General features: G+C 34.2%; 1 protein-coding gene across 4 annotated transcripts in view; it reads left to right on the top strand.

Annotated features, from left to right (window-relative positions):
• The window catches only part of ARL13B (ARF like GTPase 13B), a 79,450-nt gene extending 62,607 nt beyond the window's left edge, over positions 1–16,843 (top strand). For 3 of the 4 annotated variants that reach the window (XM_070455035.1, XM_020889381.2, XM_020889382.2), the window contains 5 exons: positions 1,616–1,730; positions 4,907–5,129; positions 7,565–7,681; positions 8,375–8,443; positions 16,002–16,843. In XM_070455035.1, the coding sequence (XP_070311136.1) occupies positions 1,616–1,730; positions 4,907–5,129; positions 7,565–7,681; positions 8,375–8,443; positions 16,002–16,078 (601 nt within the window). In that variant the 3' untranslated portion in view covers positions 16,079–16,843. The remainder of the gene's footprint in view (positions 1–1,615; positions 1,731–4,906; positions 5,130–7,564; positions 7,682–8,374; positions 8,444–16,001) is intronic. The other variant, XM_020889383.2, reaches the window with a different exon arrangement.
• The last annotated feature ends 299 nt before the right edge of the window (positions 16,844–17,142 follow it).

Here is a 17,142-nt window from a genome sequence, read left to right as displayed (position 1 = left end):
TTTACATCATTGCAGTGGTTTTTGTCATACACTGAAATGAATTAGCCATGGATTTACATGTATTCCCCATCCCGGTCCCCCCCACCTCCCTCTCCACCCCATCCCTCTGGGTCTTCCCAGTGCACCAGGCCCGAGCACTTGTCTCATGCACCCAACCTGGGCTGGTGATCTGTTTCACCCTAGATATACATGTTTCGATGCTGTTCTCTTGAAACATCCCACCCTCGCCTTCTCCCAGAGTCCACAAGTCTGTTCTATACATCTGAGTCTCTTTTTCTGTTTTGCATATACGGTTATCGTTACTATCTTTCTAAATTCCATATATATGTGTTAGTATACGGTAATGGTCTTTATCTTTCTGGCTTCCTTCGCTCTGTATAATGGGCTCCAGTTTCATCCATCTCATTAGAACTGATTCAAATGAATTCTTTTTAATGGCTGAGTAATATTCCATGGTGTATATGTACCATAGCTTCCTCATCCATTCGTCTGCTGATGGGCATCTAGGTTGCTTCCATGTCCTGGCTATTATAAACAGTGCTGCGATGAACATTGGGGTGCATGTGTCTCTTTCAGATCTGGTTTCCTCGGTGTGTATGCCCAGAAGTGGGATTGCTGGGTCATATGGCAGTTCTATTTCCAGCTTTTTAAGAAATCTCCACACTGTTTTCCATAGTGGCTGTACTAATTTGCATTCCCACCAACAGTGTAAGAGGGTTCCCTTTTCTCCACACCCTCTCCAGCATTTATTGCTTGTAGACTTTTGGATAGCAGCCATCCTGACTGGCGTGTAATGGTACCTCATTGTGGTTTTGATTTGCATTTCTCTGATAATGAGTGATGTTGAGCATCTTTTCATGTGTTTGTTAGCCATCTGTATGTCTTCCTTGGAGAAATGTCTGTTTAGTTCTTTGGCCCATTTTTTGATTGGGTCATTTATTTTTCTGGAGTTGAGCTGGAGGAGTTGCTTGTATATTTTTGAGATTAGTCCTTTGTCTGTTGCTTCGTTTGCTATTATTTTCTCCCAATCTGAGGGCTGTCTTTTAATAATTTATTACCTTTATCTCTGGGGCAACATTAATTTTAAGTCACAGAGGTAATAAAATTCTCAGTAGTAACTAACATAGAAATAATTTTTTGGTTTGAGTGACAAAGGGCTACTTATTTTTATAGCCTTTTCTACTTATGCAAAGCAATAATTGTTATCTAGTTCATTTATGGTATATAACTGTACGCAGCTCTTAAGAGGTTTAACAGCAGAACTTATCTAGTTAACATTAGAGAAAAGGATTGCATTGGTTTGGGAGGGTAATTAAATTGATAAATATAAATCTTTATTACATAGAAAAATAATCTGTACTGCAGACATTAAGAAGTCAGTCATAGAGAATCTCATTTTTGTCAGCATTTCTTTCTTTAGAAATTCAAACGATTAATCTTTACATGGAGATAGAGGCTTATTACCTGCATAAGGATATCTGAAAATCAGTAATTCAAAGCCATGTCCATATGTTTAAATATTGAATTTAATAGCCATAAACCTATTGCAGGTGTTCTTAAACATGGTTTTTCATTTTCTCATAAGGAATTCCAATTTTTTTCCTTCAAAATATAGAGAACAAAGAGAACAAGAACGGGCTGAACTCCATGGAACCAGTGGGATGGCTGAGTTGGACCCAGAACCAGTCATTGTTAATCCTTTCCAGCCAATAGCATCGGTAATCATTGAGGTATGGATAGTGGCGAATTAATTTTTATATGTTAAGTTATAAAGTTGGAAGTTCGGAAAGGAGGTGAGGAATGGGGAAAGGAGGCAGGGAGATAGTAGTATTTCTCCAGGGATTAATTATTTGTAAAAGAAATCAAAAGGGGGAGACAGGCTAAAGGTTTGCTGCTTCTTCCTCTTCAATCTTCCCTTCTGATCTAGGGTTAAAGGGAAGAAGGATGGCTGCAGAATTCACCGAGAATGAAAATGAAGATAGGATATACAACTATCTTATTGTTCTGATAAATATATTGTGTCACATATCCTATGACAGTAGTGTTTAACTCTTATTTATGTTGTCATTATCACTGTATATTGCTATTACTATACTTTTACAGTAATATTTAGATGTTTATGAAGCATTAGAGTATGTAAATGATTTTCTAGCTATTTTCCCAGGATACTTAATGTTTGAAACTATGATATGTTCTTTTATATCTGAATATCATTTAATTTTAAACGTCAGAAGTTTAACTAAAATTAATTTGTAGATTTTAATCATAAGAAATTAAGGGTGAGAGAAAGAGTGTGTCTGTGTATGTGTGTATGTTTCTATATCTGTCTGTCTGTGTATCTGTGTCTGTTTTCATTTTCTACTGACGTTCAGAGTTTGCACTGGTCCTGCTTCAATCACTCCCAGCAGCTATGCTTCCTCAGTGGCGGAGCTTCCTAAATCGCCTCTCCATTCACTCAGAGCTTAATGTGGCAGGTGGCTCGAATGACCCACCTGTATGTTCTCCATCCCTCTTCCCCTGTCACTGCCTCCTTCCACACAGGTATTCATCTGGAAAGGTGGATGATTAGTTCTTCCTTGGGGCTGCTGCTGAGGAGGGAGGCAGCTCCACAGGTAAGAAGATGATTGTATAGTTTTTGGTTGCTTTATTTTTGCAAAATAGTCGGTAATATGAGATATTTGGTTTTAAGTTACTTAAGAAATGAAATAAATGGAAATATCCTTTTTCTCAAGCAAGTTTTCTTCCCCAAAAAACTTCTTCTTTAAAATGTTACCTGACATTTTTTTCCTTTGATTTTTATCACAGATAATGAAAATGGTGAGATGTTGGTTCCAGGATACACAATGAAGCAATAGTAACAAACAGAATTATATATAAGCATTTAGTATAAGAGAAAGGTGGCATTTCAAACCTGGGAGAAAAAAGATATTGTAACAACTGAAGAGTCATTTGGAAAAAAAAGCAAAATTATTGAACACTGTATACCAAATTAAATTTTAAAAGATTTAAATATTAAAAAAAGAAGCCTTAAAAACACTTGAATATAATACAGATAGACATTTGTAAACTTGGAGGAGGAGAAACATTCAAAGCAGGACAATGAGGCCACAAATCACAGAGTGAAAAATCATAAAATGGGAAAAATAAAGTAGATCTTAGTATATTCAGTTTTTAAAGAGATGTTCTACAAAGTTAAAGACAAAAAAAAAAAACTAAACGTAATGAAAAATATTTGAGAAACATGGGTCAAAAAAAAAAAAAAGAATCCTTAAAAAATTACTGTGTAAATAATTAGACTCTAATAGAAAAAAGGGCATTGGGTTATGATGGGTAGTTCCTTATAGAAAAAATTTAAATGGCAATAAGGATATTTTATAACTTATCTTCAGTAATAATAAAAATAATAAATCAACACTGAGGTGAAAAAGTATTTATTAGTTTGGTGGAGACATAAAAGATTTATAATGATTAAAACCTGGAGGGGAAAATGGCAACCCACTCCAGTATTCCTGCCTGAAAAATCCCATGGACAGAGGAGCCTGGCAGGCTGTAGTCTGAAGGGTCAGCAAGAGTCGGACACAGCTGAATAACTGAGCATGATGATTAAAAAAGCACTGAAAAAGATGTGGGGTGGGGGACTTCCCTGGCAGTCCAGTGGTTAAGACTGCACACTTCCAGTATAGGGGGTGCAGTTTCGATCCCTGGTGGGGAAGTAAGATCCTGCATGCTGCGCTGTGCAATCAAAAAAAGGAAAGACGTGGGAAAATATCACTCTTTTAGTCCTTTTCCAGTGGTGTAATTTGACATTAGTTTTTATGAAGTAAAGTTTGTAGTATGTCACATTTTAAAATGTGCTTTACCCATTGATCCAGCAGCATGACTGTTAGGAATTTATTCTGGAGAACTAATTCAATAATTGTATTTCTTGTAATAATGAAAAATTGAAAATCACGTCTTTGTCCATTGAGTGGGAGTTGGTAAAATAAGTTATGATAGAATTATTCAAAATAATAGTGTAATTGATGAAAGTAGTAATAGCTTACACGTACATTATAATATAGGGAATCCCTGGCAGCTCAGTGGTGATTTAGCTCAAGAATCTGCCTGCAATGCAGTAGATCGCTTGCAATGCAGGACACTTGGGTTCCATCCCTGGGTCAGGAAGATTCCCTGGAGAAGGAAATGGCAACCCACTCCAGTATTCTTGCCTGGGAAATCCCATGGACAGAGGAGACTGGTGGGCTGCAGTCCATGGGGTCGCAAGAGCCAGATATGACTAAACCATAGCATAATATAATACTTTCATAGCTAACACTTCACTAGGTATGTGTCATGCACTATTGTAAGCACTTCATAAATTGACTGACAGAGAAAGAAATATGTATTCTTAAATCTTTGATTCTTTTCTGTTTAAAAATACACATGTGCTTGTGCTTAGTCGCTCCGTCGTGTCCGACTCTTTACGACTCCATGAACTGCAGCCCTCCAGGCTCCTCAATCCATGGGATTTTCCAGGCAAGAATATTGGAGTGGGTTGCCATTTCCTTCTCCAAAAATATACATAAATATGTATATGTTGAGAGACAGTCACATTAGTGTATGTTTGTGGATGTGTATGTCTGTATGTTTGTGGGGTAGGCAAAGAAAAGCACCTCTCACTGACTTGTACATCAAATAGTGATCATCTCTAGACTGTGGAATTACTGGTAGTATAAGTGTTCTGTCTTTATACTCTCTGCTTTCTGAATGTTTGGCAATTAGCATGTTTTAATGATATATTCAAATAATTTTTAATGGAAATATCACACTCTGAAGTTACATAATGCTTATGAATTATTTGATTTCTCCCTTAAGCTATCTTAAATATGACCACTATATTAAGAATGATACATTTCATTTTTGTCAGAATGAAAAAAAACTTGAAAGAGAGAAAAAGAGGCAAAATACAGAAGACAGTGATGGCTGCCCCCTGAAGCATAAAATGGAGCATGAGCAAATAGAGACACAGAGCCAGATCAGTGACAGTAGCCAAAAAAACAGTGAGTTTGGAGTAGTAGAAAATTATAAGGAGGCGTTAACACAGCAGTTGGAAAATGAAGATGAGACAGACTGGAGATCATCAGAATCAGGTGATAAATCTAGTTATTAAAAATATATAAATTATTTATTTTTATGGTCATTGTGTTTATTTTTAAGTTTTATGTATTATATGTGACATATAAATAACATATATAAAACTTAAAAATACTTTTTCATTTGTCATGGTTATTTTCACAAAGAAATGTATCGTAAGATTTTTCATCTCCAAATGCAATGTTTCTTATGTTTTTTTCATGAATTTTAGTTCATCATTAGTTTGCTAATTTGTTTTTATTCATGATGTCTTAGAACCTAGCCCTTTGTAACTGAAAAGAATTTCAGCTGAAAATTCCATTTTCAATAATTAGGAATATTGCATATTCCCAGGAATCCTTAGAGTGTATTTAAAATGTTTAAAATTCTTAGAGGGTTTGTTTTGTTTTTCTTAATCTTCCAAAAGTTATAGTCAGCGTCATTTTCTTTATTTACTTGTGATTTAGGGGATGCAGACATAACTGAACATTTGGCAGAAACCAATACAATACTGTAAAGCAATTATCATTCAATTAAATTTAAAAAATATAATTTAAAAGCCATTTTATTATCAAATATCCATGTTCCTCTTATTTTAATATTATATAAAATCTTTAATTTACAGTTACTTTTCTTTTTTTAAACTAGTTACGTGATTTAACAGGAAATTTATGTCTTTTGGTGTCATAGAGAGAGACCATTTGGACTCACACAATCCGAGGTAGCATCCAGACTTTCTCATCTGCTAGATGTATGTTATGTTATATGGTGTTCTTCAGTCCTTGTTTTTCTCATCTCAGAAATGGAGTTTTCATCTTTTTTTTTTTTCAACCAGGCTTTTAGGTTTCCTTATAATAAAAGTAACCCTACAGTGTTCCTAGCACAGGGCCTGACACAAGAGATGCCCAGGAACCGTTGCTTCCTTGCCATTCTTAGTTGGTGATACAGTAACTTGGTATATGATATATTTGTAAGAATGGTATATAAGAATTTTTGTATAGTATTAAAGAGTTTATGAAAATAAGGTCTCAGTCCCTGAAATGCAGAATACCTAACATGGATGTTTTGCTATATAAAAATACTTAGATTTGAAAGTTATACTTTGTGTATTTTGGGAAGTTGGGGTATCCACATTTGTACCCATATCACTCTGTTAACAGAGTAAAACAAAATGTAGACTTAAAGTGGCCTTTAAATATATTGGAAGAGCTCTTTCTAATAACACTAATACGTTGTTAAAGAACAAAATAATTTGGTAGATGATTTGAAAATATTAACACAACATTGTTATTTCACATAGCAATCCTGAGGTATATTTTTCTCATTATGTAGAGTAGGACAGCAGGGACTTGGAAAGGTTGAGTAATTCGAGATCACACGTCTCACCTGTGACTGTGCTGAGATACACTTCCCTCAACTTTCGATTCTCTGTTGCGTAGCCTGTGCTCTTCCATGCCCCTGACTTACTGCCCATGCTAAAGTACCATGTGATTCTGGAAGCTCTCTTTCCTTTCTCCCAGCGGCAAAGCTTATAGCTTTAATTGTAAAAGGATGTCTCTGTTTATATCTAGAGTAAAATGTTCTCAAGGGACACTAATTTATTTTGAAAAATAATGAGTTTCCAAATATAATTGTATTTCTTACAATGCTTTATAGGTTTCATAGATGTTGGCTGTTTCTTGTGTAACATAATTTCCATTTTAGAAAATGTATTATATGTATAAATTTAGTGATTTGGGATTATTAATTAAAATATTTTAGTGGCTCTGCTGTTGGATTATTTAAGTACTATATCATCCTGGTTTATGTTGTTAAAAGTTTACATGTTAACATAGATTCACTTAAAATGTCTATATGTGCTTAAGCGAGAATCTGTAAATATTTAGAAAGATTAAGATTCAATTCTGTAAGCTCTAATATGAGTTTTGGTTACATACATTTATATTGAACATCTTGGGCATTATTTTCATAGATAATGTGCTTTGGTTTGATTAGGGTCTTTTTTCACATTTCAAAGGATTATTTTTGGGCTTAGATCTGGATTCATTCTGTATATCCTACTGAGACAAACCGATACCTGTCTTTCTCCCCCAGGTCATCCGTAGCTTTGTAGAAGTCTCTGTAATTAGATAATCCCATTTATTTATTATGACACTTGAAAAAAACTGTTACTTTTGGAAATATGTATTTTTTTTTGTATTCTGAATCACTTCTCACTGAACTTAAAATATGACTTTTTGCCACTCACATTGTATTTATTAATCATTCAATAAGCAATCACAAATTTATTCTTAGAAAAGGCAAGTTCACAGTTCATTATTGGTAACAATTTTTAAGTTGAAGTTATGTTTCTATGGTAATAATAATATCAATATTCTAATTCTGTTCTTTTTTTTATTATAGAAGTAACTTTTTCCAAAAGGCATAAAGTCGCATGTTTATATTCTTATAGATAGCAGTAAAAAGAAAACCAAGAAACTGAGGATGAAGAGGAGCCACCGTGTGGAGCCTGTTAATACAGACGATTCTGCTCCTAAGAGTCCAGCACCGCCCCCGCCTCCTCCTCCTGGTGAGCAAATCGCTGTTGATGCTGAATTTAGAAATACTGCCGTAAACACTGAAGAAAAATCTAAAAAATCATGCAGTTTTTATTCAGAGGATTCATAATCTTGTGAATTTGTGAAAAAGGTAGAATTCTTTGTTCTGTCTACTTAGTTCAGAATTTATCAGCATAAATGTTGATTTTTTTTTATTCAGAAAAAAATGCTTTATGAAAGTAAAAAAATAGTAAAAATTAATAAGACATCTTTTTCATCACTAAGCATTGTACATCACATATTCAGTAAATACCTTACAATGTATATGTTTGTAGTTTACTTTTAGTCTTGCTAGAAGGCGTAAGATGGTAACATTTTCCTTTGAGCCCCATTTTAAGACTCATTTTTGATATTCCATCTAATAGTGTCCATTTCTTTTAGCGTCTGTTGGGACTTAGGTTAGTAGCCTAAGGTTATTTATGTTGGTGGTGAGGATGCTTATATTTTTAACTAAAGGGAAACAAAAAGCAAGTATCACCAACCTAAAATTACATTCTAAAACAGAAACCATTTAAAATGGGTTTGTGGTTATTTGGTACTATGTCATTCAATATGAATGAACTGACATTGAAGTTGTATACATTCCTGGCAAGAGAGGGACCCTCTTAACAGACCTAAAGAGATAATGTTTAACAGTGTTTTTAAATGTCTTTCTTTTTCTTCAGTTGGCTGGGGAACCCCCAAAGTCACTAGACTTCCAAAACTTGAGCCTCTTGGTGAAACACGTCATAATGGTAATGCCAAAGGATCAGTTTTCAAATGTCTATACATATCACGTTCATTTTTCTTTACCTCATTACTTCAATAAACTTTTACTTTAGGGAGCCTTTCAAATCCACAACCATCCTTTTTCATTTTACTTCACTTTCATTTATTTAATTTTTTATTCTTAACTGCCCTTTGCCTCAATATAATTTGATTTAACATTTATCTTAGAAAACAGAAGTAAGACCATCATAGCTTGTGTTTATCCATTATATATTAATATAAATAGTTGTAAAAGAGAATGATTTTAAGGCAGCTTAAATATGAGACAGTACAATTATTGTGTTTAAAACTTCATTGTCCTATATATGCTCCTATACTCAATGATGCATGCATGCTAAGTCACTTTAGTCGTGTCTGACTCTTTGCAACCCCGTGGACTGTAACCTGCCAGGTTACTCTGTCCATGGAATTCTCCAGGCAAGAATACTGGAGTGGGTAGCCATTCGATTCTCCAGGGGATCTTCCCAACCCAGGGATTAAACCCACATCTCTTACGTCTCCTGCATTGGCAGGAATGTTCTATACTACTGGCGCCACCTGGGAGGCCCCAGTGATGATGAAAGTGAAAGTGAGTCACTCAGTCGTGTCCGACTCTTTTGTGACCCCATGGACTGTAGCCTACCAGGCTCCTCCATCCATGGAATTTTCTAGGCAAGAGTACTGGAGTGGGTTGCCATCTCCTTCTCCAGGGCATCTTCCCGACCCGGGGATCAAAGCCAGGTCTCCCGCACTGCAGGCAGACGCTTGACCGTCTGAGCTACCAGGGGTTCTGTAATTGCTCTTTCTCTGCTTCTAAGGATACTCAGCTGCTGAAAGTACAATAAAGTAAAGAGTAACGCAGTTTGTAAGATCAGAAACCAAGTCAGAAACCAGATAAAGTTCAGCTTAGTAAAAGTGAAGTCGCTCAGTCGTGTCCGACTCTTTGCAACCCCATGGACTGTAGCCTGCCAGGCTCCTCCGTCCATGGAGATTTTCCAGGCAAGAAAACTGGAGTGGGTTGCAATTTCCTTCTCCAGGAGATCTTCCTGACCCAGGGATTGAACCCACATATCCTGCATTGTAGGCAGACGCTTTACCATCTGAACCACCAGGGCAGTTACAAAAGTCTTCACTGAATCAAGAAAACACTTTTGTGGATGAAATGAACATTAGGTGTAGTGCAGCCAATATAGGGTGTAAGAGCTCCGCCTGGAAACTTGAAGACGGACAGTGGGGAATACAGAGCTGCCCTTTACAACAGGCAGAAGTTCTGATTTCTCACATGCAAAAGGATGACTTATACGTGTAGAATTGTAGTTCAATAAAATTCATCAAGAACATCTCATTTCCTTTTTGATAACTCTGTTTACCTAATCTTGAACTTGGTTTCCTAAGAAGATTCATTTACTACAAAAGAAAAATTCAGAAGTTTAATCTTTCAAAAAGCATTATATATAATTTGAAATTATAGCAAACTATATAAACTATTTTATTCAAAAAGTATTTAAATTTAAGTGTTCTGGTCGCTTTCTTTTTTTGAATACCGTATCAATAATGAAATATTTCTTCATAATCATTCAGTTCAGTTCAATCGCTCAGTTGTGTCCCACTCTTTGCCATCTCATGGCCTGCAGCATGCCAGGCTTCCTCGTCCATCACTAACTCCCGGAGCTTGCTCAAGCTCATGTCTGTCGAGTTGGTGATGCTATCCAACTGTCTAGTCCTCTGTCATCTGCTTCTCCTGCCTTTGGTCTTTCCCAGCATCAGAGTCTTTTTCAATGAGTCAGTTCTTCGCATCAGGTGGCCAAAGTATTGTATCTTCAACTTCAGCATCAGTCCTTCCAATGAATATTCAGAACTGATTTCTCTTAAGATTATCTGGTTTGATCACTTTGCAGTGAAAATTAGAAGATTTTTTAAATTTCTAAAGACAGAAGGTTTGTCCTTCAACTTCAAAATAACAGTGAAGTCACATGTCTTTTTGGTGCTAACTTTACATCATGATGTTTTCATTGACTATAATAGATTAGTTCCTGTTTGTTTATATTTTGAAATTGTATGTGTTAGAATATATTATCAGCTTAAATATTCACTATGTTGTTAGAAACAATTAGGTAGTGCTAATGTATGTGTATATAAATATATATACATGCGTACATGTGTGAGAAGAGTTAATAAGCAGAAGAAATAAACTAGTCAAAGATGGAGAGGTGGGAAAACACATTGCTTAATTTGGAAAATAGTATGAAGTTAACTTGTGACTAGATCTTAGGTCCACGTAGGTGGAACAGGTAAGAAATAGGAAGTTTAAAGTTGCAGAGATACTGAAACTAGAATTACGGCTTATAGCCAGATTGTTTAGGGCCTCACATATATATTTAAGATGTCTAGACTTGCTAATTTTACAAGAGACAATATACATTTTTAACAGGAAATAGTATTACAAGAGTTATTGTTTAGGAAAGTAAAGTTTGTCACTATGTATAGACTAGATTGTGCCCACACCTAAGGTTAGGATCCCAGTTAGAAGCTATTGCAGTGGTCAGAGTGAGAAGTGAAGAGTGGGAATTGGAATGGAGAATAAAAAATGTGTTGAGAGACTATTGAACAGTTATAAGTTCTATATGAAGAATGAATGTATGGGATGAAAGAAAAGGAACAGAATATTATTTGGCTGAAGGGGCTAGAAGGTTGGTGCTGTCTCTAATGCTGACAATATATGAGGAGAAAGAAAACTTGCTTTGGAGGTCTCTGTAGACTTATCTATTTGGAAATGTCCATATATCAGTGCAAATAAGATTCTGGAACTGTGGAGAAAGGGGACTCAGGTGGGTGGAAGGGGATGTAGGTAGTATTTGTTTTGTTTTTCAGTTGTCATCATATAATAGAAATGCTTTGTCCCTAATAGATGTTGTGTATTTGTTTACTGAATGAATGCAGTTGAAGGAATGATAGTTTACTGTTTCTGAGGGAAGGTATGTAAAATAAGGAGAAAAGAATGGTAGCATCTGGGGGAACATTAGTTAAAAGCAACTAAAAAAGAGGTTGAAAATGGGCTAATAAGAAGGTTGTTTTTTGTTTTTTTTTTCTTTGCTCTCCTATATTTTTAAATTAGAACTCCTAGAAAAGGATTATAATGAATTAGTTAAATTTTAAGACCACTGTTATTCTAACATATCAGTTAATTTTAAGTAGATCAATAAATTTAACTTCTCAAGCAGAGAATTAAACATTCTAACTTCACAAGTTTTAAAATATCTTCATTATTTTTTTCCCATAAATTTTAAGTCAAAGTATACCTTGTATAGCTAAGAAAAAGTATGATCAACTCTGTTTTCATTATGGAGAAGAAAGTCAGTATAATAAATTTAAAATTGTAATTAAAAAGTTTAAATTAGTTTTTAGTATTTGTTGTGAGATTTTTGTTTGAGATGCTGATAGTTGCCAATTTTATCATCACATCCTCTTCTTTTTCCTAACTGTATTAATAAATATTTATTTGAATGTGGTTAATGGGAAGCAGACAACAGGCATATAATGAGCAAAGGGAAATAATTAAGTTGACTGCATTTGGGTTTGGCACTTAAAATTTATTGAGATGAAAAATAATTTTTTATAGTCAAATTAGGAATTAAGGCAGATATTTATTTATTCTTTGATTATAGACATCAATTCCTTGATGGCAATTCAATTTTACTTTTCTAATTGCTTTATTTTCTGTAAACCTCACTCTGGGTAATATGTAAGACATGCATTCAGAGAATACATTTAAAAACTGAATCTATATTCACTTTGTAAATACTCTTAATCCATACTTCATAAACGTTACACATTATGAGAAATAAACATTCTGTTGGCCAAAAATGCCAAGTATAAAGCTAAAGAATATTTTCAAATCTTAAAATATGAATGAAGATTATATTTTGTATGTTAAGTTTGAAGCCCTTTATTAAAATGGTATCAATTAATTTGGTCATATCAGTTGGTCAGTATGGTCAACTTATATCCCCTACAGTTAAGACAATAAGAAATCTGTTTCATATAGAATGATATAATTTTCTGGCAATGATATAATACAGAATCAACTGCAATTGATACTTCTTGTCACGTGTATGTGATTTGGGTACTTTTCAATTCTAGAAGTAAAACATAATATTCATTCTAGTTTAATCATGAGTTCTGTGATGTGTCAAAATTCTCATTAATTTTGAAAGCAAGAAATTAGAAAAGGCATACTTTAAATTTATCAAAATAGTTGTATCTTATAATTTTATTAATAGTAGTACTAATAACTGTATACTATGTCCCTGGCATATTGATAAGCACTTTTAAGTACATTATCTCATTTTAATTCTTCTAATAGCCTTGTCAGATGGGCAGTTTTGTGTGTGAGAATCCTACACCCTAGCTCACATAGCTATAAATGACACAGAATTTGAAGTTAGGTCTGTTCAGCTTTGAAATCCATACTTTTAATTCATTTTATTAACATTGTTATATTAAGATTTGTTAGAGCATCATGGCAGCTTAGTATTCGCTTTAAATTTATAGTTGCTTGAACAATCATTTTCTCCTAGTTTTTTTTTAAGGAGAGAATATACAGTTGATTTAAAATTTTTTTAAGTAATGACATAATTGTGGCAAATATAGCATTGTCTGTGGTACATTGGTAGAGGCTGCATACTGATGACACAAGAGCACCTCTCATTGTTGAACCAGATTGATGCTCAAAATGAAGGAGGGGTGTACATGATGTTGGGAAGTCTCATTATTGGTGGTGCTAACCTCCCATCATTTGAATAAGGTGATATTTGCCACATTGTAAAATGTTACTGTTTTCTTTGTAATTAGTAAATATCACTGAAGTGATACTTTGAGATTATGCAAATATTCTGTTCTCCACAAACTTTAGCTTCTGTTTTAGCATCTGTCATTGGATTGTGTGTGCAATAATTTTTACTGTGGTATTTGCCTAATTGTAATTTTCTGTTACTCTTTCCTTCATTGAAATTTATTCATTATTTTATTTTTTATTTTTCCCTTCCAGTTTTATTGAAATATAATTAATCTAAAGCACTGTATAAGTTTAAAGTGAATAGCGTAATGTTTTGACTTACATACATCATGAAAAGTTTGCCACAGTAAATTAAGTAAATGAAATGCATCATCCTATACAGATTAAAATGGAAAAAAAAAAGGAAAATTTTTTTTTCTTGTGATGAGAACTCTTAGGACTTATTCTTTTAACAACTTTCATATATAACATACAGCAGTGTTAATCATGTAATTATATTAATAATGTTTTATATTACATTCCTAGTACTTATTTTATAACTGGAAGTTTGTACCTTTTGACCACCTTAATCACCAAAGATGCAAAGATTATTACTGACTGTATTCCCCCCTCTGTACATTTCATCCCTGTGACTCATTTATTTTGTAACTGGAAATTTGTACCTGTTAATTTCCCTCACCTATTTCACTCATTCCTGCACCCCACCTGCTGCCTTGCCATCCCTCTCCTCTGTCCAGCAACCGTCTGTTTGTCCTCTATCTGACTCTGTTGCTGTTGTGTTTGTTCTTTTGTTTTTTTTGTTTGTTTTTTAGATTCCACAGATAAGTAAAATTATACGCTATTTGTCTTTCTTTGACTTATTTCACTTAGCATACTACTAAGTCCATCCATGTTCCTTGTTTTTTATGGCTTAATTATTGTGTGTGTGTGTATGTGTGTGTGTGTGTGTGTGTGTGTGACATCTTTATCCATTCCTCTGTTGAAGGGCACTTAGTTTGCTTCCATATCTTGGCTATTGTGAATAATGCTGTAATGAATATAGGGGTGCATGTATCTTTTTAAATTAGTATTTTTGTTTTCTTTGGAAAAATACCCAGAAGTAGAATTGCTGGATTGTATGGTAGTTCTATTTTTAACTTTTGGAGGCATCTCCATACACTTTTGCATAGTGGCGGCTGCTGTGCTGTCTACATTCCTACCAGCAGTGCATGAGGTTTCCTTTTCTTCATATCTTCGCCAGTGTTTGTTATCTGTGTTGTTTTTGATGATAGCTATTCCATCAGGTGTGAGGTGATACCTCATTGTGGCCTTGATTTGCATTTCCTTGATGATTAGTGATGTTGAACATCTTTTCATGTGTCCGTTGGCCATCTGTCTGTTTTCTTTGGAATAAAGTCTTTTCAGATCTTCTAGCCCACTTTTTAAATTTTTTATTTTTTTGGGATATTGAGTTGTATGAGTTCTTTGTGTGGTTTGGATATTAACTCCTTATTAGATATATTATTTGCAAGTATCTCCTCCCATTCAGTAGGCTCTTCTTTTGTTGATAGTTTCCTTGCTGTGTGAAAGCTTTTTAGTTTGATACAGCCCCACTTTTTGATTTTTCCTTTGTTTCTCTTGATTGAGGAGACATACCTAAAAAATATTAAGACCAATGTCAAAGTGTGTACTGCCTGTGTTTTCTTATAGGAGTTTTATGGTTTTGGATTTTATGTTTAGTCATTTAAGGTTTATGTTTGTATGCAGTGTGAGAAAGTGATCCAGTCTGATTATTTTGCACATGACTCTCCAGTTTCCCCAATACCACGTATTGAAGATGCTGTCTTTTCTCCACTATACATTCTTGCCTCCTTTGTCATAGACTTTTGTTAGTGGTAGCCTTAGAGTTTGCAATATACATTTACAACTAATCTAATTTTGCAAGCTGTTTTCTAGGGCATGTTCTTGCATGAGGTGCTAGTATCTAAGACCCCCTTAGGCCACTTGGCCAGACAAAATGGATGCTGAGGCAGCAATATCATGGAGCCACTTAGCTGAACTCTGGCATGAGCAGAACTGGAAATGGGGCCCCTTAATACATTTTTAATATATTTATTTCCAGTGACCTTGAACACCTTTGCTTCTAGAATAATTTTTGGGTAATAGGCCAGAAAAACTGAAGTTTCCTTATGCTATTAAAATTTATAAACCAATTTATGATAATTAAGGGTAGGAACCTATTAGGAAGTACAAATTAAGGCTGTTTTTGTATCAAATATGCCCTAAATCAATGAACTATACTGAAGTATCATTGTAAAATACTCCTAATACCAGAACACTAAGATAATTAGTTTTTCTTACCAAATTCTTAGAAATAATAAACATTGGATAAGAACATGGATTGTACAAATACTGCTTTTATCAGGGCTTTGTCAACAGGTTCCATTAGTTTTGGATGTTTGTTATTTGTTTTGTTCTGATGTGAACACTTACTTGGAAATAATATATATATTAGGTGCAGCTTTATATTAAATCAGTAGAGATTAATTTATAACGTCGAGTTAAAAATTTGCCCTAGTGGTTGTTTTCTGAATTTATTCAAGTTTTTTCCAATTCAGACTTTTTTCCCCAATTTGCCCTACGCATTGCTTCACTTACAAGGTCAGAGTTTCTTACTCTTTTAAAGGTGTTGGTTGGAAATAAATGAATTGTGTCAGAAATCTTGATTTACCATAACAATTATGTATTTTTGGTGTACCTTCTTTACATAGATTTCTATGGAAAGCCACTGCCTCCCGTGGCTGTGCGACAGAGACCTAACAGTGATGCTCACGATGTCATCTCATAACCACATCATATGGATGTGCTCTCTTTACATCAGCAAGATGAACTGCAGGGCCTTCTTTCTCAACAGAGGAAAACCTTAAACATCGATGACTGGGGCAAGATAACATAACAATATCAGTGAGCCAAAGACCTGACTGTTCTGATCATTAATTACTTATCCATGGTCTTCATGGTTTAAAAAAAAAAGACCAGCAAGTGGGATGAGCATTTGGAACAAGTTAGCAAGAGTTAGTGTTGACTCTGGTTTATACATCCCCACTCATGGGTGTATTCCTGAAGGAAAACCTGTTCAGAAAAAGAGCCAATGGACTCTCTACACTTCCTTTACTATTTAATAGTCTTTATTTCTTTATTTTAAATGTTTGTAGGATATATGTGCATGGAAAGGGGATTCTTGGGAATTTATAACCTCAATTTTTAACTTTTTATATTTTTCTAGAAATTTTGTTTAAGGATTTTAATTACTATGATATTGACTGTGCACTTTTCTATAGATGGTTTGTTTCAACTGTGTCTGGAAAATGGAATTGATTTACTTGACAGACATGAACTATACAAACGAGATATATTTATATGGTTTGAAGTATGTTTTATAATAGTATTGTTCTTTAAGTATACATCTTAATTTGACCTTAAGGTATTTTTAAAGTAGATTCTCAGATTTTTATTTTACCATATTATGTTATTTGAAAGCACTAATTACTTGAATGTTTGTTGCTGTTTGTTTTCTTTGACAACATTCCCAATAAATGAAAGACACTTGCAATTCCTTTTGACTTAAATGCTTTTTAAGTTAATAGAAATGTTTTATGAGATACTGTTAAAAGTCCCAGTAAACCCCTCTTTCAAAGATTAGATCTTTTCAGAAATCAAGGTGCTCCTTCTCACTCCTTGTTCTGTCAGAAGTTTTAGTAACTCTTGTAGGTTATTCTACCTCTTTTGTGTCTTGAAGTTAAAGGCAGAAAGACCAAGAAAGCTACTATAGTCCAAAACTTTATTTTATAAGTGGGAAATGCTTGGGTACTAACAAAATAAGAATAAATGTTGGTTTAAGTTACATTTATA

Source organism: Odocoileus virginianus, chromosome 25 (genome assembly GCF_023699985.2).
Source record: "Odocoileus virginianus isolate 20LAN1187 ecotype Illinois chromosome 25, Ovbor_1.2, whole genome shotgun sequence".
In the NCBI taxonomy this organism is placed as follows: Eukaryota; Metazoa; Chordata; class Mammalia; order Artiodactyla; family Cervidae; genus Odocoileus; species Odocoileus virginianus.
Note: the sequence above shows the minus strand (reverse complement) of the source record. Positions and strands in the feature narration are given on the sequence as shown.